The sequence below is a fragment of the Octodon degus genome, unplaced genomic scaffold, assembly GCF_000260255.1.
Source record: "Octodon degus isolate 3935 unplaced genomic scaffold, OctDeg1.0 scaffold00072, whole genome shotgun sequence".
In the NCBI taxonomy this organism is placed as follows: Eukaryota; Metazoa; Chordata; class Mammalia; order Rodentia; family Octodontidae; genus Octodon; species Octodon degus.
Genome location: NW_004524648.1, coordinates 11,362,221 through 11,386,033, shown reverse-complemented (window position 1 = coordinate 11,386,033; position 23,813 = coordinate 11,362,221). Strand labels below are relative to the sequence as shown.

At 43.0% G+C, this 23,813-nt stretch overlaps 1 protein-coding gene across 7 annotated transcripts in view; it reads left to right on the top strand.

Moving 5' to 3' along the window:
* Positions 1–23,813, top strand: part of Rffl (ring finger and FYVE like domain containing E3 ubiquitin protein ligase) — a 69,895-nt gene that overhangs the window by 6,912 nt on the left and 39,170 nt on the right. For 3 of the 7 annotated variants that reach the window (XM_023719998.1, XM_023719999.1, XM_023719997.1), the window contains exon 1: positions 17,994–18,130. The exons of 2 other annotated variants lie outside the window; for them this stretch is intronic. In XM_023719998.1, the coding sequence (XP_023575766.1) occupies positions 18,039–18,130 (92 nt within the window). In that variant the 5' untranslated portion in view covers positions 17,994–18,038. Of the gene's footprint in view, positions 1–17,993; positions 18,131–18,517; positions 18,542–23,622; positions 23,646–23,813 lie in introns of those variants that run through there. 2 more of the 7 variants (XM_023720003.1, XM_023720004.1) reach the window with 2 other exon arrangements.

Here is a 23,813-nt window from a genome sequence, read left to right as displayed (position 1 = left end):
CCACTTGGGTGACTGATGTCTATCTAGACTTCATTGGATCAGATGCGACCAATTATAGTATATTGCTCATCCCTTCAGGAGGCCTGGAGGCCTGGTCATCTTTATCTTGAGACCTGACCTTCAGTGGCTGCGCCTCCAGCCACAGCTGTAGAGCATTCTGGTCTTCTGCCCTGAGTCCCTGGAGTGCCTAGCCCTGTGACTGCCTATATTTCTGCCTAACTTAGCTGTCTTAGAAAACATGTTCTTTGTGCATTCTAGGCAGCTCAGTAAAACTGTCTTTCTGTTTTGTTTTTCTTTTAAATAGGATTTTTTATTCTGAGTGCTTACGATGTCTTTCTAAATCTGGCTTTCCTCATACCACTTTCCAGGAATATCAGTCAGCTCTTATAGAAAGCATACAAAAGAGTGAGGACTAAAGTTAAAAGCCACAGAATATGGGTAAAAAAGAATGAGTCATGAGACAATTAGCAATACTTAAATCTCTTTAGAATGAGTAGCAGTGTTGGCCTGTGCCCAGAGTTACTATCTGCAGGAATAAATGAATAACGCTATGTAAATAATGCTGTAGGCATTTGGATGGTAGCCTAGTAGCTCAGATTAGGATGGAAGGTTTTGAGGATGGCCCCATTAAGTAATACCTGACATCCCTTTGTTATCTTTTTTCCCTTTTGGTCTCCCCCCCCCCCTTCTTCCTTTCCATTCTCTCCTTTTCTTTTTAAGCTACCCTTCCTTTAGACTTGCTAATCATGTCGTGGTAATGACAGGCTGAGCTACTGGAACTCAGGGCGAAAAGAGGTTTCTGGTTGCTAACACCTGTCTCCCAGCTAAATGAATAGGCTCTTTTGTGGGCAGGATGTTAGAGAAGCTGATTAGTACAATACTGGATTAAAGGCCCTATTAATGATACAGCATATGTAAATCATGGAGTGATTTAAGGCCGTTTTAGAGATTAGTTTCTTATGCCATATATATTTTTTATACTGGTTTATAATGTCAGCTGAATTTTGGCATTGAAACTATGAGTCTGTTTACTGCCTAAGCAGACTAATTCCTGTCATATTGATTGGGAATCATTTATATTCTAAGGAAGTTTCTACCCTTAAGGGCCTTTGTATTGTTCGGTAAATGTCTGGTGTGTAATACAATTAAAGTTTTGTTCATTGCACTGCTGACATAATTAGTTTAATTTCTGTTCCTTTATATGTTCCTGTTGGCAGCTGGAAAATTAAAATACTAGATGTTACATAAAACTCTTCTTTGGAGGGGTGATTTTACTGTCATTTGAATGGACGTAGGCCCCAGGGTACATTTTTTAAGATGTCTTATTCAACTTTCCTGTAATAGTCTTTCTCTCTCTATAGAATTAATGTATTACGACTCATAATTGGCTATTTAAGTATTCAGAAGAGACAATGTTTGGCCTTTTACCCCATGATTATATTTTTTCCTACATCTCTTTTGAGGAAATGCATGTAATTTTTGGAAACTCTTAAGTATATTACAGTTACATGAGCATGTGACCTTTTGCAAAAACCCAAGAATGGAGTGGTTTTCTCTGATAAGCAGTATTATTTAATTCCCTCCCCACTCGGTCCGTCTGTTCTTTTTAGATCATAGCCGTTGGCAGACCTGATGTGAAAGTCTAAAGGCTGTGATGCCTGGTAAATCCTTTCGTAATTTTTCTATATGTTTCACAGAAATGATTTGCGTCTTCAGCAACAGAGCTAGTTCTCCAGGAGATGTTACATTTAATTATAGTAATCCCTACTTAATTTCATGCAGGACTCTTGGAGAGATTCTTAGCAGGCTGCCGATTTCATGGCTGTGACCTCTTCAGGATCTTATCTGTTTAGGCTGCCACTTTCTTTCTTTTTCTTTCAAAATGACCTTGGTCTGGTCATTTGTTCACTGTTTTCTCCCAAAAACTACAGCAAGGACTAGACATGGTGGCACCTGCCTGCAATTCCAGGACTCTGGGAGACTGAGGCAAGAGGATCAAAGGTTTGAGGCCAGCCTGCGCGCTTTAGCAAGGTCCTGTTTCAAAAAGTAAAAAGAGCTGGAGTGTAGCTCAGTAGTAGAGCGTCCTTGCGATCAGTCGTTTTCTATGCGAAATCAACGAACCTTTGTGTTCTCTCAGCAGTGTTTTTCTGCTGCTGTTCTCTTTGTGTTGAGTTAGAGCACATTTGAATTTTTATTGTGTTACTGTACTTGACTTTTTTTGCTTTTTCTGTTTTTAGGACAGGGTCTACAGGGTCTCACTATGTAGATTGAGCTCCTAGTGATTATCCTGTTTTCAGCCTCCCAAGTGCTGGGATTACAGCACGCGCCACCATGCCCAGTCTCAATGGCAGTCTCAGTGCTCCCGGGGCCAGCACCACATGCCAGGGATCGAACCCCGGCTGCCGCGCTCTGCCTAAGCAGGCGCTTTAGTCCACTGAGCTATTAGGCCAGCCCTTGTACTTGACTTTTTAAAGCTGCCTTTCTCTGAAGCTACAGGTTGGTTAAGCCTTCATTTCCTACTTTTAACTTCACATGGCTTTTCGAGAATTGCCTAGCATGGTTTTATTCTTTGAGATGTAGCGTATTCTGGACTCCCTGGATGGCCTGTTTTACCACCAAGCTAGTTCTACAGTAAGAGTAGGGAAAGCCCACACCCATTTAAGTTACTTGCAGTAAGTATGATTTACTGAACATTTTAACTGTCTCAGTCCTCTTTAAAGAAATGCTGCCTAGTCATCCTGAAATTTACCAGAAATTAGGCCAACTGGAGGTTCTACCAGAGTCTGAGAGGTTAAATACATTTCCCCAGTAATTGGGACCACTGTTTATTTGCACCTACTGGATTAGATTTAAAAGCTTTGGAAGGAGTGGGTACACGCCTATAATCCCAGCACTCGGGGCTGAGGCAAGAGGATCGCTGGAAAAAAAGTTTTTCTTAAGTAAATGTAGCATCCTCTCTGGCACCATCTTCTTCTTGCCTTGCCTGCCCTTCATTTGCTTTGGAAAATCCAGTTGTGGTACTGATAACATGTACACAGATCTAGTGGCACATGTGTTAATATAGTCTACCCTAAAATATACACAAAAGCATGTGTCCTACCTCACTTTTTTTTTTGGAGGCTGGTCTCAAAATTTGCAGTGATCCTCCTGCCTCAGCCTCCTGAGTCCTGGCATTAGGGCATGCACCACTGTGCCTGGCTCCCCATTTCAGATTTTTCTCTTCATCATCCCATGGTTTTTTACTTTCAGAATGATTCAGGTACCTGGTTTAGAAATTACCAAGTTTCCAACCTTCTCTTAGGTTTTAAGTTGGTGGGGGCATAGCTAGTCAGTTAGGTTGGATTTCATGCCTTCTTAACTACGCTAAGTTCTTGTTTTGCATGGTGTGGAAGAGGATGAACCAGGGCAGCAGCTTTATTTGCGAATGCTGGTCGAAGGAGTGCTGTACTTCGTGCTGAGGGTCAAGCGTTTGGGGCTAGCTGGGGTGGGTCAGCTGAAGTTCAGCTACTCTGAGGCAAGCTTAGAAAAGGAATTGTTCTTGTAGATAAGCAGCCAGGCTGTTTGGGCAATTTGAATTTTTACCTGGGTATGCAGATGCAGAGAAACAGGCTAAAATGATATGCAAGAGCAGTGGGAAGGGACGATTTTGGGGACCAGGACTGGACTGTCAGCAGTGGAAAATTCTCATTCATTCAGGTTCCCAAGTTTGTCTACATTCACTTTCATATTTTGGAGCAAGCCCTTGTTTCAAGCACCATTTTTGGTCACTTTTTCAAATACCACAAGCTTTCAATTAGTATTTGATAAAATGACTAAAAATGGTACCTGAAACGAGGACTTGCTCCAAAAGAAGAAAACTTAGGTAGTGTTTCCTGAGTGGGTGAAAAGAGTGGTGTCATGTCCCCAGAGAGCGTGACAGGGCCCTCTGCCTTCCTGTTCCTCTTGAGGGCCGCAGGAATGGAACACTCTGGTCACTCTGAGTCATCCCCCCATTCCCATTGATCTGGTTCAGTGTTTCCCAACTTCCTGGGCTGTTGACAGAGCTGTAGACTGGCAGCCTTAGAAGTCATGCCTGAGACCCCACAGAGTGATGAAGGACATAAAGATGATAGCTAGTCCTGCAGTTTCTTCTCCACATGCTCTTCCTCAGTGATAACACCTTTTATACAGGCTACCAACATGTCACACTACCAAGACCAATATTAAATATGAAAATATGTTAACAGTAGTATCTAATTGGAGCAGAGCACGGTGGCACATGCCTGAAATCGTAGCTCTGTGGGAGGCCAAGACAGGAGAACAGCAAGTTCAAACCCAGCCTGGGCAAGTTAGCAGGATCCTGTCTCAAAATTAATTAATTTTGAGAAAACAAACGTTCCTTGTTTTTCTGTCTCAAACTTTAAAACAAGGACTGGATTTGATCCCTACACCACAAAAAGCAAAGCCTCTCCAGTGAGTTCAAGACCAGCCTGGACTACATAGCAAGAACCTGTTTCAACTGCCTCCCCTTCAATAAAAAAAGAAAATTGCTTTTGATGCCATAGCACATAGCTACATGTTTATACAGTTTTAATATCATTTGGTCCTCCCAAGCAAACATCACTATTTAAAATGAAGAAAAGTTGAGATTTGTTGTATGTTCTAAAAACATTAAGGGTTACTTTCTGTAAACTTTAATATGCTGGTTTAAGTTTTTGTTTAAAAAATTTCTTTATTGTGCATTACACATAAATTTTAACTATGAGAGAGATAGACAGACACAGACAGACAGACAGACAAATAAGATCTTGCATATTCCAGTCTGGCCTTGCACTGGCAATCCTGCTTTAGCTGCCCAGGATTATGAGCAGGTACTACCACACCCAAAAAGCCTTTTTTAATTCCTAAAGTTTAGTAAGGTTGTATGTTACTGTAGTAGATCTCAAATTTTAGTATGCATCAGAGTCTTTGGGTTGATTGTCAGAAATGCAGATGTCTGGTTGCTAGCCCAGGCCTATAGAATCAAGGAGCTGGGGAATGAAGTGGGGGCGTTCTGATGTAGCTTATCTGCAGAGAGAATCTTGGAGAAAGTATTGCTGTGAGAAGAAAACCACACATACCAAAAAAAAAAAATTTGTTGAGAAATGCGGAAGTTAGCTGGCAGCTTTCATTTTGCAGACGAGGAAGTGAAGGCACAGAGGAATCCAGACTCCCCAGGTCTCCATCAAGTTCCTAGCTCCTGCAGACCTGAGGTGAGGTCCACTGCCTCCTGATTGGTGTTCTGTCACTGAGTCTATACCCTCATGCCTCCTCAGTGATTCCTGTAGTTGCCTCTCAGTCAGAAGCTATAGGCCTGTAGCAGCAAGAATGCTTTGTTCCTTCTGATCAGTGACTGAATTGGCACGTAGTAGCTTGAAAAATTAAAGTTTCTTAAATTGTGGTGAAAGACTAGCTTCTAAAGGATTATCGCCCTGGCCTGTTGCCAACCAATATTTTTGTAAAGTACAAGAAAAGCAAATAACTTAGAAAATCATGCACTTGGATGTCACAGCAATGTCAAAATGCTATAAACATTTCTACTTGCTGACAGTGATTTTTTGCTTGCCCCCCTCACCTGGTGCATGCCAGGCAAGCACTGTATCGCTGAGCTGCACCCCTACCCTGAATTTTTTGTTTATCTTCACATGGTTTTACCAATGTCCTGACATACACATTTTGGTTTTTTTTAAAAAATATTTATTTATTTATTTATTTACTTATTTATTTAGTGTGTGGCCCGCTCAGCCCACCATGGGAGGGGCGGGCCAGCATGTGGTGCTGGGGGATTGAACCAAGGTCTCTGTGCTTTGCTTGAGCTTAGCTTGTTCTAAGTAGGTGCTTTAGACCACTGAGCCATCTCACCAGCCCCCTGACATACACATTTTGAATAGCAACTCTCTCCATGGTTCTGAGGATATCTTAGGAACTTGACACAAGTCTTTTATCATTTTTTTTTCTCATGCCACCTGTAGCTGAAATAAACAACGGAGACTCTCATTCCTGCACGAGGAGAGAAGTTGCATCATGTAGGGACGTCCTAAGTGAGAACCACTTTTTAGTACAGATGTTCCTTGTTTCACAACCCATACTCATTTAACAACTGTTTTGATGTGCTCTGTGCAGACTTGTGACTTGCTGCTTGGACTTATTTTATTATTTTATGGCTCTGTACACCTTGTTGATAGAGCCTCGGCATCTTTTTATAGTATCCCTACTTATACAGTAATGTAATGTTTGTTGATTATACTTACAGTACAGTATTATAATTGTAAGCTATTATACATTACAGCACTGCATATAAGAGTTACACAAATAAACAAAGTATCAAGTTGGAGATTCCTTTGACTGTTTCTTTGTTGTGAATACTGTAATGTACCTACTGTATACAAGTCCCAGTGTGTTGACCAAGTGACCAATTCAGTTGACAACCTACCAATAGGAATGGAACTTGGTTGTTAAATGAGGAGTGGCTGTACTGCCTGCGGATTAGATGAGGGATGCTACCTTCAGTATACTTAACAGTAAATTCAATTTGTATTTGGTGCCTATATTGGGGGGTGTATTCTCTTTTGACTACACATTAAAAAGGGAGTTTACAACTTCTTGGCTCTAATGTACAGTTAATAAAGATGCTTAAAAGGTCAGACAGAGCTGGGCGTGGTGGCCCACACCTATAATCCCAGCACTTAGGAGGCTGAGGTAGGAGGATCACTGAGAGTTATAGGCTAGCCACGCTACCCTACAAAGTGAGACCCTGTCTTAAAAAAGCCCCCAAAGAAAGCAACAACAACAAAAAAAGATGAGAGACAGAAAATAAAATGTGGGGGTTTATGGGTTCATTGATGCACTTCTGCTTTTCAGAAGTTTAGGAAGACGCGCTGCTAATTGTATTGTGATAATGTCAAAATTCATGCTGATTTGGAGCTGGGAAAAGAATCTCTCCATGCGTGCTTTTTTTGTCCTGGTTTGACTGCTTGGTTGGCCACAGTGTCAAGCTTGATAGATGATTGGAGCGTTGTTTTGGTAGTTAAACAATAATGAAGCTGTTTGGATGTTTGGAGGGAACACTGCTTCCTGTGTCTGGACTTTGCACTGGAGAACGTTTAATTGTTCAGAAGTAATGCCTGTTAGAAAATGCAGCTTCTGTGGCTCCTGACACAGCTGTCTAAACTCCTGGCTATCTGGGGCCTTTGGACAATCATTGCTTAACATTTTTGGAAACAATTTATGTTTCTGATTCCAAAAATGTCTGTGGTTGTTCTCTTTGAATAGATGAGGAAACTAGAAAGAGGAGGAAGGTGTTGCCCATGTCCAACTCGTTCAACTCAAGTGTTTTTTCTTCCTCATCTCCAGAGGAGACCCTTCCAAACTAAGGAGTGCTGGTTTATGGTTCTGTTGTTGACCCTTGGGCCTTTCTTTCGTACTTAATGACTAGTTGGTAGGATAACATATTGTTAGGCTGTGTGCCAGTCTACAGAGGGCTTTGGTTATTACAACCTTGATTAGGAAGGGGGGCACTAGTGAGGGCGCAGATGTTTTTGAAAGTCTGCTTGCCATGTGAATCTCCAGTTTTCCCTTTGAACGTTTCCTTTGGTTACAGATGTTATAAAACTGTCTTTGCAAACAGTCTCCTTTCCTATTGAAATCATATGTTGGCTCTCTGAACCTGGGATGCTTTGGATATATTTAGCAGGATTTATTTTACTCATTCCTTTGTGTGTGTAAGAAGATCATTTCTAGTGCTGGAGAGGCTGAAAACAGGAGGATCATTACGAGTCCGAGCTGTGTAGTGAGACCCTGTATCACATACATAAAAAAAAAAGAAAAAGATCCTGTTTTGTGAATGAAATTGCATGCATTTTTCTGTAGGAGTTAGGAGAACACTTTTATTTCTTGTCTAAAAGTAAGGCTTTTGTAGATGACCAACCAGAAGCCTGGCATTTGTTTCGCTACACGTGCTTCCCCCTCATGCCACACTTATCTGTATAGAGTACCAACATGTGGGGCTGGAGATGGAGCATAGGGTAGAGTACAAGCCCAGCAGGGTAAGGCCCTGGCTGATCCTAGCACTGCATACAAATATGGACAGGTTTTTTTGTTTGTTTTTAGAGATAGGACCTTGCTACCTAGTTCAGGCTGGCCTGGAACTCTCAGTGATCCTCCTGCCTCAGCCTCCCAAGTGTTGGGATTACAGGTATGTGCCGCCACACCTAGTGTTTAGTCTTTTATTGTAGTCATTAAGTTACCAATTTTATGTGGTTTCCATGTGCCGGAGATTTTACCCTATTAATTCTTTAATCCTTCCAACAATCCCATGAGGTGAGTAGGTATTGTTATTTGTGTTTTGCAGATGCAAAAGCACTGCATAGAGAAGTTAAAGACCAGGGCCACACTGTGCTCAATCCAAAACTCCAACTGTGAAGCTTGAGCTCCCAGTCACAGGCTATAGCTAGCTGCCTTCGACTCTCCACTCATCTCCTGCAGCTACTTTTTTTTTTCAGAACCGGGGATTGAACTCAGGCCCTTGCACTTGCCAGGCAAGTGCTTATTCTACTGAGCCATCTACCTGGCTCCCTCCTACAGCTACTTTTTGGAGTGGATCTTTACAAATACTATTAGAGACAGCTAAGTGAGGTAGAATATTATAGGCAGGCCCACTCAGGACAGAGGACGAGATGTTCTACAGCTGTGGCTGGAGACGCCTCCACTAAAGGCCAGGCCTCAAGATAAAGATAAGCAGGCCTCCATACCTCCCCAAGGGATGAGCAATATATTATAATTGGTATCTTCTGGTCCAATAAAGTCTAGCTGGACATCAGTCACACAAATGGGTGACAAGGACCTCCTGAGCAAGTTCCTTGCTCTTTCCATGTGTGCTTGCTGCCTGACTTGGGTTCCCGTTGGACCAACATTGCCTAAGTAGCTATACTTGTAATATTGTTGGTTTATCATAGTTTTGTCCCATATTGTACCCACCTTGTGATTTTGCTCCATAAAACTTCCTCTAGGGGCCGGTGAGATAGCTCAACGGACTAAAGCACTTGCTTAGGCAAGCTTAAGCAAGCACAGGGACCACTGTTTGATTCCCAGCACCACATGCTGCGCCAGCCCTGTCCCCAGGGCAGGCTGAACGAGCCACAGAGTCCAGACTAGTTAGTGGTGCGCACCTGTAATCCCAGAACTTGGGAGACTGAAAACAGGAGGATCACTATGAGTGCACGCTGTGTAGTGAGATCCTGTAACAACGAAGTGCATTAAAAACAAAAACAAAAAAACTTCCTCTGGAAAATGGGGTCCATAGCAACACACTCTGCAGTCCCTTCCTATCTCTCAGGCTGGAGCTGTTTTGCTCAGATTTCCGACTCTTAGCCTCCATTGTTCCTCAGACCTTGTTCTTCCATTTTGAGGAATACAAACTCAGCATATTTGACATCTGTCAGGCTGGGGGTTACATTTCCCTTCTCCCATTTGGAAGCCCTATAGGATCCTTTCATTTAATGTAGACTTAGAACTAGCATGGCCTCCTGTATAGAACAGGATTTTAAAATGGTATTAGCAATTCTTGTTCATACTTATAGTTCAGTTAGAATTGTTTTATATTTTATTTCTAGGTTACAAGAATTTGAATGTATTTGATATGTAAGCCAGTAACCTTAAAAGCATATTTGGCTGAGTATCTACAACATCTGGTTAGAGAAGAATTCATTGGTGGCATTTCATTTTCAATTTGTCTGTTTTTTGGTGTGTCTTCCTAACAAAGTTTGTCAATAGGCCTTCCCAGTGCATTGATTCGTGTGTGTGTGTGTGTGTGTGTGTGTGTGTGTGGGTGGGTACTTTTGAGGACCTCATTTTTGACAATAAAATAGTGATAGCATTGTTAGCAAGAAGCTGTTGATCAGTATAGAAAATAAAACTTTGTTATCTGGGCTTGAGGCAGATGTTCTGCTGGGAGAATCACAGAAGCATCATTGTTATAATTTTTTCACTAATCTCTCCCTCACATGTTGGAGGCTGCTACTGAGACATTTTGATGTAAAACTATTTGCAGCAAGAGTCTTGTCACATGGGAGGTGCTAATCACATCTCTCACAATGTACTAGTCTAACTGCTGTGGTTTTCAGATGTTTTTAATATTAAGCCCAGCTCGTTGGACTGCCTGCTGAGCTGCGTGCTGCATTGCTTATTTCTGCTGCCTTCTGGCCCGTCGCTCATGGCTTTGGGCAAGCTGAAAAGGATTGGGAAGGCTAGGGAATAAGCTATAACTCAATGTGTTTCAGGTAGTTGAGCCAGTAATCGTTCCATGCTTACAAAACTGTCTCCTCTCTCCATCTCTGCATAGTAGAGACTGCAAAACAGGACAAAACATGCCATACTTTATAAACTTTTCACTTTTCTTAATTCTCCATAGTTGATAGACAGTAGCTGAATAATTGTGATTTAAAAAAATCTTGTTGTGAGATTATAGATTAATAGAAATGTATGGAAAGGGCCTGGTGAGGTAGCTCAGCAGACTAAAGCACCTGTTTAGACAAGCGCAGGGACTGCGGTTCCCCCAGTACCACATGTCTCGCCACTACCCCAGGGCGGGCTGAGCTGGCTACAGAGTCCGTTTGTAGTGGTGTATGCCTGTAATCCCAGTGCTAGGAGGCTGAAAACAGGAGGATCACTATGAGTCTGAGCTGTATAGTGAGACCCTGTAACAACCAAATACATTTAAAAAAAGAAAGAAAGGTACGAAAATAGTACAGAGTCTTATACAGTGACACACACTTTGGGAGGCCGAGACAGAAGAATTGTAGGTTCGAGGCCAGTCTGGACTCCCCCAAAAGGACCTGTCTCAACAAAAGGAAAAGTTAAAATAACACAAAATATATGTGATGTGTATCTGTCATATATAGCTAAATATATGCTCCCAGCCAGTTCTTCAGAGTGCTTTATTTCAAATGGGTAATAAATATTCTGTGGGATTTTTTCTTTTGTGGAAAGTTTTTTAAAGCTCTTGATTACTGGGACTGGGGACATAGCTTGGCAGTCTAAGCACCTGCCTGGCAAGTGCAAGGACCTGGGTTTGATCCCTGGTACCACATGCCATGCCAACCCCGGAACCCCAGGTGCACTGTGCCAGTCCCTGAAACTGGGTATGGTGGTACACACATGTAATCCCAGTGCTGGGGAGGCTGAGACAGGAGTCCAAGCTGTGAAGTGAGATCCTGAACCAAATAAGTAAATAAATAAAGCAAGCAAGCTCTTGGTTCCTGGGACAGAGTTTTAGGTTCTTTCCTCTAAGCCTTGTTTGTCTGTTGTAAATGAAAAGTTCAAGACCAGCCTCAGCTATATAGTGAGACCCTGTCTCAAAAAACAAGAAAATACATCTTATTCCTTGCCACGTAGACTTGGGTTGGATATGGTTGTACCATTATTAGCAAGTAAATCAGTAAAATTGTGAATGTTAAGATGTGGTTATCCCCTTTGTTATAAATAATGCAGGTCTAATCTTATGATAGGAAGTCTTGCAGAGCCTTAAGCCTTGAGCTCTCTGAGCAAAATGGCCGTTAGAGAACGCTCGGTTTGTCTACTCGTAGCTGCTCTGCGAAGTGGAGAGTTTTCTTAAGTGCTACCGAAGTGCACAGTTCAGTCTTTATTTTGAAATCTCTTCTGTCTTCTCTCCCTCTTCCATTACTTTGATTACTATGATGGGACATTCAAGCTGGACAGTCGTACCCTTTTATTTCCACAGCCTACTGAAGCCAGTTTGATGATTAACGGTAGTTGAATGGGTAATCTTATCTCTTTGGCTAGAAATCACCCTTCAAGGTGGAACACATGTTGACAAAGGCCCCCTAGACTTGGGGATGTGAACAAAGGTAACTTAATCCTGTGGCATTTGTAGTGGAAACCAGGGTAAAAGTTTAGGACATTTGACTTCTGGAGTCTGGGGTGTGTGTGTGTGTGTGTGTGTGTGTGTGTGTTTTCAGGGAGAAGAATCCAGAGGTGTAAAGATTAAAAATGAATTCCAGAAATCCTCAACGTTGTATTAGGCTCAAGACTGTGTTCTCAGGAAGGTTGCTGGGATGGGTAAGTGACAGGACCTGGGCCTATTAGTCATTTTGTTATGGAGCTCTTAGAATTGTGTAGGTGATGGAGTTTGAGGACAAGGACCTTTTTCTTGCCCTTTTTCTGTATTAATAGCTCAGGAAAAAACCCTAAGAAATAGCCTTGTGCAGAAAATTACACCCATCAAATGGCTCTGAAGCTCCGTTGCCAGGTTTCTGAAATGAGCTGCCCAAGACAGCAGTTTGATCACATCGCGACTCCCTGTTCCCAGGCTCGTCGTCAGGCCCTCAGCCTGCACCCTGACAGCTTCGGGTTCCTGCTTTTCCTGCATACCTGCTACTTTTTCAATTACTGACATAGAAAAATCTAGTATTTCATTGTGCCTGAGGTAGTAAGTTGCTAGACTCTGGATATTGGATACCTTTCCTGAGCTACGAAGAATTACACCGTAGTGGATAATAAAGGGCCCACAATTACATTATGGAACAGATTCTGGCAACCGCGCCCGTGGGGCCCGACTGGGTCGGCCGGCCCTCGAGTCACGCTGGCGTGGCTTTGCAGCAGAATGCTGGGAAGCAGGTTGAGCTCAGCAGTGCCAGCTCCTATATCTGAACATGAAAGTGACTCGTTAAAGATTAAAAGGCCTGCCTAGTCCTCCTGGCCCCAAGGCCCCAAGACGGAATGATCTCCACCGTGGCGACAGCCATGGTCTCCCAGGAGAGGCCATGTTATACTCAGGTTTGTGCTCCCAGACGGTCTGGGGAGCCTGCGCCGGTTGATGCCATGGCGATAAGTTGACATTTGGGCACTCTCGAGACATCCGAGCTATATAGCATCCCGTGGTTTGAATTTCTGGGCAACAGCAACAACAAAAAGCCCTGCCTCATCAGGATGTCAGAAGCCTCAACTTGCAGTCTGTACCTTTGGGGGAGGTTTTCTCCTTTGTTTCACTTAACTATTCTGTTGAGTCAAGAGAACTTTAATTTTCATAGCCATAAAAATTCCATTAAGCCCCTTGTACTGCATCTCAGGTGTGAAAATGTCTCAGTGTAACAAGACTGACTGTGACAGCTAAAATCCTTAATAGTAGTCAGGATAATTGTCTCTGGACGCTTGAAGAAAATAATGGCCCCGCCAACAAAATAGCAGTTTGATAGTTAAATTCTTTGTAGTTCTTGTGGAGGAGGGAACTGATGCCCAGGACCTGTTCATTGTGACTTTTGTTCAGCTTGGTGGTCTTTAAAAAAATATCTTTTCATCTTATTCTGTGTAGAACTGAGAGCTGTGACCTGTCTCTTAAAATGCCATCCACACTGGGAGTGGTAGCTAGCACATACCGGTAATCCCAGCTACTTGGGAGGCCGAAGCAGGAAGATCACAAGCTTGAGTCTAGCCTGGGCTATGTAAACAGGAGACTCTGTGAAAAGAAACAAAACCAACACATCCAAAACAAAAGCACCCAACTCCCCTAAACAGGATGATCCCTGCGGTGCTCAGTTATTATTTAGAAGTGTATTTTTGTGGGGTTTTTTTATTTTTTGTTTTTTTGGCTGGATGCCTTCAGGGCAGGTCTGGTTAGGTTTGAGGATCTGGGGATCAACCACAGCATCCTAATTGCAGTGTTTAAGCAGTCATTTAAACAACTGAGCTAATGGGCAGGTCCCCTCAGTTATTATTTAGGCTGCTAGAAATAAAGTAGTAGATGGGAGGTTTGAAAGGGAAGTATGTTAAAGGGAAAAGATTAGTTTTTAAATAATAAAAAATTTAAAACTTTAACAGTTTTAACTTACCAAGTAATATTTGAATGCGTGATTATTAAAAATTCACGTACAGTACAGCTAAGAACTGCTCCTTGAGTCAGCCACCTATCATCATTCCTGCCCTGGCTGTGTTATCCTCCCAGTTCTTTCGGTATGTATTTGTTATGGATTTGGAAGACAACAGGATACTAAGACATGATTTTTTTTTTAATTTTTCTTTTGATACTTTTATTTTTTAAAGAGTACAAATTAGAATTAAAAAAAGAAAAAAAAACAAATATGAATTAAAACAAAATTACAAGTGATACAGAATTTCACTTAGCAAAGTAATATGACTTTCACAGTACTTGTTGTCATACAGTGTTGTCTTCCAACCAGTTATTCCTATTACCACATATATGCGTGCAAAATTGGAAGAAGAAAAAAAGAAATGTATAAGAAATTAGGAAGAGAAAAAGTACAAACAATTGAAAAAAATGGAAATGACACAAATAAAAGCATTAACTGCTCCTTTCCACAGATCAGCAGAAATGCACAGTACAGTTGACCAAACCATCCTGTTTACATACCTAGATAAACCCCTTTGATACTTATTTTGCTTTTGTCTTTTTGAGACAGGATCTCACTATGCAGTTCAGGCCAGCCTTGAGCTCACTTTGTAGCCCAGGCTGGTGTTGAACTTGCAACAATCCTCCTGCGTCTGCCTCCCAAGTGCTGGGATAACAGGAGTGCTCCCCATGCCTGATGTTACTTTTTCTTTTTCTTTTTTTTTTTTGGTGGAACCAGGGATTAAACTCAGGCCCTTGTGCTTGCCAGGCAAGCACTTATTCCACTGAGCCATCTCCCCGGCCCCTTGATGATACTTCTTAAAATCTGTTGCAACGAGGGAAGTAAAACTCCTGAATGTGGACTATATATAGAGTTTTACATTTTTCTTTTCAAGGAGACCAATGAATGTGGATGTATGCAAATTTTATTTTTATATTTGTACATGCATACTGCTATATATACACACATTAATTATTTGTTGTGATTACTCATAAAAAATAAACCTGTAAATAGCTTTGAGTAAAGTACCTGAATTTAGAAAATAACATTGAAGGACTTTAATCCCAAAGCCAGCCAGTTGTTTTTCCACTTCTCACATAGCCACATATTAAAATTTTTGTATCACCTCATAAAATCTCAAGTGCCAGAAGCCCTTAGTTTAAGCTTACTCTCCTCTCTCCCCCCTTTCCTCCTTCTTACCCCCTTTTCTTTCCCCAACTCTCTCCTCTCCCTCTCTCCCTCCCTCTTTTTGAGACAAGGCTTCTCTGCACTATGCAACCCTGGTGGTTCTGGAGCTCAGAACCACTGGCCCGGCATGGTGGAGAGGTTGAGGCGATCACTACATAGTGAGTTCAAGGACGGCCTGAACTACCTGAGACCTTGTTTTAAGAAAAATCCTGGGGGCTGGGGAGATGGCTCAGTGGAATAAGCACTTCCCTGGCAAGCACAAGGGCCCGAGTTCAGTCCCTGGTTCCACCAAAAAAAAAAAAAAAGAAAAATCCTGGAATTGATGGCATGAGCTACTGTGTGTGACTCAAACTGGCATTTGTGTGTGTGTGTGTGTGTGTGTGTGTGTGGCCAGCTCAGCCCACCAGGGGGCGGGGCTGGCCGACCTGTGGTGCTGGGGGATTGAACCGCGGTCCCTGTGCTTTGCTAAGCTTGTTCTAAGTAGGTGCTTTAGACCACTGAGCCATCTCAACCAGCCCAACTGGCATATTTTACCAGGTCTAAATTGATATTTTTTTAACTCGTAAGCCTAAAAGAAACAACTAGGATGGAGGATGGCTGTATATTGGGGAAACTGGTTAAAATGATCAGAATCCGAGTGTCGGGCGCCCTCCCGTCCAGCAGGAAAGCACTCAACACGATTTGTGCGGTGGAAAGGCTTTAATCGTTCTCCTGAGTGATGCGCCCCGAGAGAGCACAGTTCCTCTCTCCGTCCCTCTTCCTGTCTCTGACCCTCCGCGTTGCGGAGCGTTTCTTTTATATCCTCACACTGTCCAATCGAGGGTTGATACATGTTACAGCGCCATTGGTTACAATCTCAGGGAAGGTATCTTACATCATTATAGGCGGGTGTATAGCGACTGCGGAAGCAGGAAATGAGCGCCATCTTGGCACACTCGGTGGGAGGGGTAATCTAGCGCAGGCTTCAAGGGCTGCAGCAGGCCTCACCCAATGGTCCCTAGGAGTTTTGGTTCTGAAGCCGCGATTCGCGGCATGGGCTCTCTACATCCGAGAGAGGGAAATGACAAGCTTCAGTATCACCCTTCAAACTTCCTGAATGGCGTCTGTTTTAATACATTTATGGAATTCCAGGGCTTCTAGCCCTCAGTAGCTCTTCACATAACTCACATGCACTTTCTAGGCACTGTCTGGATTTTCTCTCGCTCATTTAAAGTTTACTAATGTAGGTTGAGCCTGAAGCTTTTTTTTTTAACACTGTTTTTTTCTCCCCAAGGAAGTTCTAGATTTGTTACCTCGAGAGTTGCTTCATATTAAAATGTCTGTGACAGGGCTGGTGAGATGGCTCAGTGGTCTAAAGCACCTACTTGGAACTAGCTTGGCAAAGCATCAGGGACCACGGTTCAATCCCCCAGCACCACAGGCCAGCCAGCCCCGCCCCCTGGTGGGCTGAGCTGGCCACACACACACACACACACACACATTAAAAAAAATAATAATAATAATAAAAAATAAAAAAAATAAAATGTCTGTGACTTATCATCAAACAGAAATAATTTTTAGGGTGTGGTCCATGTGATAATGGTTGTCAGCTGCTATAAAGATGCTTTTATCATGTAAAGGACAGATTAACACACCCTGCAGGGAAACTTTACACAGCCATTTTCTGAATAGAAAACACTGAAAAGGAGGAAAACATGGAACATTTTATAATACCTTATAAAGGCCCAGAATGAGAATGGCTGTCCTACTGGAATAATGTCGTTGAAGGGAATTATGATGAGGGTAAAACTAGTCCCTTGAATAGCAGAGTAAAAAAAACAGAAAAACCCAAAAAACTACTCCAAATCTGTCCGCATGTACACTTTAATTAAGCTACCATTTATGGAATGAGTAGCTGGGTTGGCAGCTACCTCCAGCGTTCATTCGACTCAGAAAGATGGAGGAGGCTGGGTGTGGCAGCCCTGTATGCCCGCCTGAGAAATAGCTGATGGCTGTGGGGAGCCCTCACATACTGTGAACGGAGAATAGGAAGAGCTGATAGGAACTTGTTTCTCTTGTCAGATTAAAATACACAGACAGCAAAGGCTTGATGTTTTGTTTTCTTTGTAGAACACCAATGCCAATTTTGCCTGTCAGGGCAAATTCAATAATAATGAATAGCTGTTGATGAGCCGCTCATTCTAGAATTGATTTTTTAATAAGCAAGGTAATAAATGAGAATTGACATGCATTTAGGGATTTTTTTTTCTTTTAAGAGCAAGTATTAAAGTGATTTTCATGGCCTCCTGTGTGCCTTATTCATCCAGCAGGTATGATGGTAGATGATTTAGCTTTAGCATGGAGAATGTGGCAGCTGATTTAAAATAAAAATCTTCCAGTGCTTCTCTGACTTAATGAGAGAAATTTAAGTTGTCTAAGGAAATAGATAGGTCAGAGGAGTCCTAGTAAGGGAAAGCTGTGAGCTGGGTTAGAACTGATAAAAAGTCACCCTGATGATTTGACCAGCTGGACGAATGGACTGGTTCCCAAGGCCACGGACCCAGGTGTTCCAGTTTGTAAATGCGAAGTGACTTTTGTACCACCTTCCTAGGGGGCCTCTTCACAGCGGTGAGCCTGCTACCTATAGCAGTCTTGCTGTCCCAGACAGACCCCACGTGAAATTTCAGAAACTGGCCTCTGGAGCTCTCCTGGTGAGGGTTCCCGAGTTACCAGCAGCAGGGGGGTGAGGTTTACCTGTGCCTGGTAATCAGCTCTTGATTTAAACCATCAGTGGAGCGTGGCTTCTTTTTCTAGGTTGCAGTCCATCGTGATTGGCTCAGACTGAGTTGTTTGGGAAATAGGAGTTTTGCCTAGCATGAGTCAGCACTGCCCTGGGTAACCAGCCCTACCCTGTTGCAGTCTTGCTTACCAAAGATACGTCCCCAGGCGGCACCATTCACTGCCTGAAAGCTGCTGCTGTTGGCTCCTGAGATGATCTCATCTGAACATGGCTCTAACGACCTCAGACGCAGGATCTGGCGGCAGCTGGCTGTCTACCGTGGCAGTGTTTTGAAACAGGCAAAATTTCAGGTAACCCCTGACAGTTTTCTTGATTCTTTAGAAGAAGCAGGGGTAGAAGCTGGGGAAATACATAGTCCCCTGAAGTGGCTTAGTGCCTTGTTAATTTGGATACCTTAAAGCCATCCCTTCCACTCTTTGAAAGGGACTTAGAGAGGAAGAGTTTCCTTTCATTTATTTTGTTTGGAACCTGACTGTGCCTTTGGACTTAATTAGACCATTGATTGTGTAAACCTTTGAGAAGCAAAACATGTCAGGGCAACAGCATTATCCATCTTTCGCTTTTGTTTTCTTTCTGTGTCTTCTGAGAAACAGCTGGGTTCCACTAAGCCATTGTGAACAGAAGAGAGCTGAACACATTTGCTCACCTTCCTAGTCACTGTGACTACCAAATTGTGGGGAATGCAATCTGATCCGTGAGTTGTGCCCATCTTCCACTCTGAGGGAGTGTGAAGACCCTCCTACATAGCTGGCTCTGGCAGGCCTCTGTCCTGTCTCCCCACTCTATTTGTCCTCTAAACATTCTAACTGCTGCTGAAGAGGCGGACTCTCCTGTGGCTAGGAAATGACCCCTTCAGAGATAGCTTCTCCTCAGTTACCTCCCAGGCTCTGTGTTCACTTTCACCTCAGACTTTGCACCCATGAGCCTTCTCTGAAGTGCCCTTCCCAGCTCACCTGGCCAGCTGGTTTCAGCATAGAAGTCCCTTCTTCCACAGAGCTGCTGCATTTACCAAGGCTGGGTGCATGCCCGGGAGAATCTGGCCCTTACTGTAGCCATAGTGTAGTGATACTGGAAGCTGGGTGTTTTAACTAGGACTGTGTCCATGGCACTTGGCATGTGGAAAGTCCTCAGTAAGGGAAGGGAGAGGAGGAGCCTGTAACACGCTTTCATCAGCCTTTGGCATTTGGGCTCCTACCATGAGCATCTATGCTTTCCTTCAGATCACCTGTAAACTCCTAATCATCGAACCGGTGTCCCAGTTTCAGCCTCCATCTTAGTAAGTCATGCATATCACTTCGCACCGTGGAACTGTTTTTCCTCAGTGGTCCTCTTCATTTCTCTCCTGAGTTTCCAGAGTGTCATTGAATTCTTTTTTCACATTTTTTTTAATGTCTTTTTTTTTTTTTTTCAAAATTTTATTGATAAACAGATAGCAATGATACAGTTTCAAATCAAATCGGAAGTACAGTTTCAACAAATAATACACTGCATATATTCTTCTTAGTGGTTAATTGCTGTACAAGATGCGGTTTAATGTCTTTTTGAGACAGAATCTCACCATGTAGTTTGGACTGGCCTTGAGCTCAATTTGTAGTCCAGGATGGTGTCAAACTTGGCAACGATCCTCCTGCCTCAGCCTCCAGAGTGCTGGGATTACAGGCATGCACCACCATGTCCGGCCAGTGAACATTTTGTTTAAAACAACCCAATGGTTTAAGATTTTGTTTGTGAATACTTTTAGGCAGAGCTTGTCCTTCTCCAAGGTTACAGAGATTATTGCCATTCTCTTTTGCTGAAGTTGCTTCTAGGAATTTCATATTTGTAACTCTTGGTTCAGACTTTTATCAAAGGGGCTTCTGTCACTCCACAATAAATCTTTGTCACTCTTGTCTTGTCCATATTGTTGCCTTCCTAAGGCTACATCTAATGTTTATCTTCCTAAAGGCTGCATCTAATGTTTCCGCTGCGGATTCTCAGGTACCTTGTTTCCTATGCAGTGTAAATTAGTAAAGCCTTCCCATCTGAGCCTGCCCTACCCATTACTCATCTTGTCATTTTGTCCCTCTCATTTCCTTTCATCCCCACTGAACTCGTTTGCCCATGCCCCACCAGGTCTCTTTGGCACCCTGTGCCTTTTCCGATGGCTTCTCTTTTGCCGTCCAGCACATTGAGCGTCCCCCAGGGGTTTGTGTCATATCTGAAGTCCCCTTTGACCTCCTCTTGTATTTTGCCTTATTTAAACTTCCTCAGCCCTGTCTCACTTCTGCTAGGCTGCTGGGCTGCTGAGATCCTTGACTAAATTTGGTCCTTGGTTTAGAGTCCACCACCCTCCGAAATAGTGGCTAAAGTGGGTCTCCAGAGTCAAAACACTACTCACATGTCTTTATTGGCCTTTGAAGCATTTAAAAAAAAATTGTATGCTCTCTTAGGGGAATGTTTTGGGCTTCCCTTTGATGAACTTGAGGCCATGGCTGTGTGTTCTGAATGTGTTACCTGAAACTGTCAGGTAACCATTCTAAGTTAATTTAAGATTTAAAGGGCTTGCTGAAATCTTGTCTTGCTCTGTTACCTAACATTTTTATACTGCTTTACAAGATTATTTCTGTGTCTCATTTGCTACAGTAACCCTGTGTTGGGTAGGCCTTCTTATCCCTACTTCACCAGTGGTTTTAAAGTCAGTTCTGGGGCCAGCCAAATAGCTCAGTGGATTAAAGTACCTGCAAGCAGGTGCAAGGGTTGGGGTTCGATCCCCAGGCCTGCTGTGCCGATCCCACTCCTGGGGCACACTGAGATGGCAATTGAGACTGGGTGTGGTGAGCACGCATGCTTGTAATCCCAGCTCTTGGGAGGCTGTAAACAGGCTGATCACTGTGAGTCCAATCTAGTAGTGAGACCCTGAACACCCTGTAGACCCCTCCCTAAAATTAAAAAAAAAAAATTAAAAAAAGTCAGTTCTGATATGGAAGCATGTATTCAGGTACGCCTCAGAAAGAAAATGTTCTTCGACTACACTAAGCAACTGGTTAGATTCTTTGTAGTTGTATATATCTGGTTCTACTTAAATAGTACCTTTTCTCAAAAGGCAAGTGCAAGCTAGGTGTGATGGTGTACACTTATAATCTCAGCATTCTGGGAAGCTGAGACAGGAGGGCTGCAAATTTTAATACCGTTAAAAATGGGCAACTTAATGGAGACCCTGTCTCAAAATTTAAAAAAGGGCTGGGGATATAGCTCAGTGTGAAGGCCTTGGGTTCAACTTCCAGTGCTGGGGATACCAAAGACTTTGCCTTCCACAGGACAATTTTATCATCAGGGCAGGAGGGAAAGTTTCCAGAGCCTGCCTGACCTATAGAAAGACCCCAATTATGGTGAGAGACCTTCACTGAAATTAGTGGCACACTACTCCAGCCTGAGTCTTGGGAGTCTCTTTCTATTGTACTTCAAAAACCTGATCTTGCTGGGTGTGGTAGTGCACGCCTGTAATCCCAGCACTGTGGGGAGGCTGAGGCAGGAGGATCATTGGGAGTTGAGACCAGGCTGGGCTACAAAGTGAGCTCAAGACCAGCCTGAACTGCACAGTGAGACCTTGTCTCAAAAACACAAAAGACAAAAAAACAAAACAGTCTGATCTTTGTTTGCATGGTAGTGTCACAGTGAGGAGATGAGTGAAAGGAGTAAACGGGGTTGAGCAGAGTTAGGAATAGAAGGGTTTCAGAGTTGGGTGTGGTGGCACATGCCTGTTATCCCAGCACTTAGGGGGCTGAGGCAGGAGGATCATTTTGAGTTTGAGGCCAGCCTGGGATACAGAGGGAGTTCAGGGCCAGCCTAAACTACATAGGGGGACAGTATCTCAAAAGAGGAAAGAAGGGCCGGGGAGATGGCTCAGTGGATTAAGAGCTTCCCTGGCAAGCGCAAGGGCCTGAGTCCCGGGTTCCACAAAAAAAAAAAAAAAAAAAAGGAGGAAAGGACAAAAAGGTTTCATAGGAATTCTAGTAGGGGATTAATTTATTGGAGTACTTACTATTGTGGTGCTGCCATATTTTGGGGACTGTGTGAAATTAGATTATAGAAAGAAATCTTTGTTAGGCACATGTAATGTTCAATTTTGATCCCATCATAATGTAAAAAAAAAAAAAAAAAAAAAAAAGACAGATTTTAGCCTTAAGAAGCAAAAGTTAAAGGATAGCTTGATTACCATCTTGAAATACAAGAATAAATTCTAGGGGGATTTTGATTAAATATTCTTCATGAACTTCAAAGATTTCAAGAAGAAATGAGTTTAAATTGAAAGAGGGCTAATTTTGATGAAGACAAGGAAGAGTTTTTTGATCATCAAAGTTGAGAAATATTTGCGTGACTGCTAAAGAGAGTTTGGAATTTATGACTGTTGCAGTTACCTATTATTGTGTAATAAATTACCCAAAAGCTTTTGGTAGCATATGTGACAATTTTTTTTTTTCTTTTTCTTTTTTGGCAGAACTGGAGATTGAACTCGGGCCATTGCACTTGCCAGGCAAGTGCTTATTCTACTGAGCCATCTCCCCAGCCTCCTTAATGACAACTTTTGTGTTTATGTACGTGTGTATCCGTGTGTGTGTTTAGTGGGGATTGAACCCAGGGCCTTCTCACTGAGCTGTATCCCTAGTCCTTTCAGAGACAAGGCCTTTCTGAGCTGCTGAGTTACCCCAGCTCGCCCCTGGCTTCTGCTCCTTCTGCCTCGGCCTCCTAGGCCTGTGCTGCTGCGCCCAACCACAATGACAGCCATTTATTGCTCATAATTGCTCATAGTGACTCAGACACATTGCTTTGCTCTGTGATGATGGTAAATGGGCTGGAGGTCTTGAGCCTTCTTTCACATATCTGGGGACTTGGTGCTAGCAGCTTTTGGCAGGGACATCTTGGTTCTTATTATCTATTACTCTAGATCAGGCTCCTTTTTTTTTTTTTTTTTTCTGTCTTTTTGAGGCAGGGTCTTACCGTGCAGTTCAGGCTGGGCTTGAGCTCACTTTGTAGCCCAGGCTGGTCTCCAACTCGCAGTAATCGTCCTGCCTTAGCCTCCCCAGTGCTGGGATTATAGGTGTGCGCCACCGCGCTTACCCAAGGCTCCTTTTATGTAATGGCTGGACCATAGTGAAAGCTGCTGTGTTTCTTCAGACATAGTCCTTGGAGTCGTGTGTCGTTACTCTTGCCCCATTCTTCTGGCCAGAGTTACAGATTCAAGTGGCAGGGATGTAGACCTCACTTATTGCAGGGTAGAGAATCTTTTTTGTTTCTTGTTTTTTGTTAGTGGGGATTAAACTCAGGACCTTATGCTTGCTAGGCAAGTGTTTATGCCACTGAGCTACATCCCAGGCCCCGAAGGGTAAAGAAAAGTCACCCTGCAAAAGGACATGCAATTTGCTTGGGATTATTGCTGCCAATTTTGAAAACAACTGATCACATTAGGCTTAGAGATTTTGTAAGAGAATAGTCAATATGTATTTATCAGATGGTAGTTGGACATAGGATTTATAAATTTTCCTGTATATCAGTGTCACCTGGAAGTTTTTACTGGGTTAGACTCCTAGGTACCAGACATGTGACTCAGCATCTCCTAAGGGTGTTGGCTCAGACAGGTCACTCTGTGTGCTTTCTCTCAGGTAACTACTAGTAAAATGAGTATGGGGGTGGGGACAGGTCCAGAGAGAGTATACTATATAAGGCAGAATGATAGTCGCCTGAGATAAGCCTGCTGGTTTCCTGCTTCCGGGACTTGGCTGGCCCCTCTGCCTGGCATGCCCTTCCTTGAGTCTCCTGCTGTAAGTTAGATCTCATTCAGCCAGCACAGTATTACAGCATTGTTTCTGGAGTCTTTCCTTACTTATCTGTCATAATTTTTACCACTTTTCTTTCATATCATTCTTTTTTATTTTATTTTATTTATTTGAGAGAGAGAGAGAGAGAGAGAGAGAGAGAGAGAGAGAGAG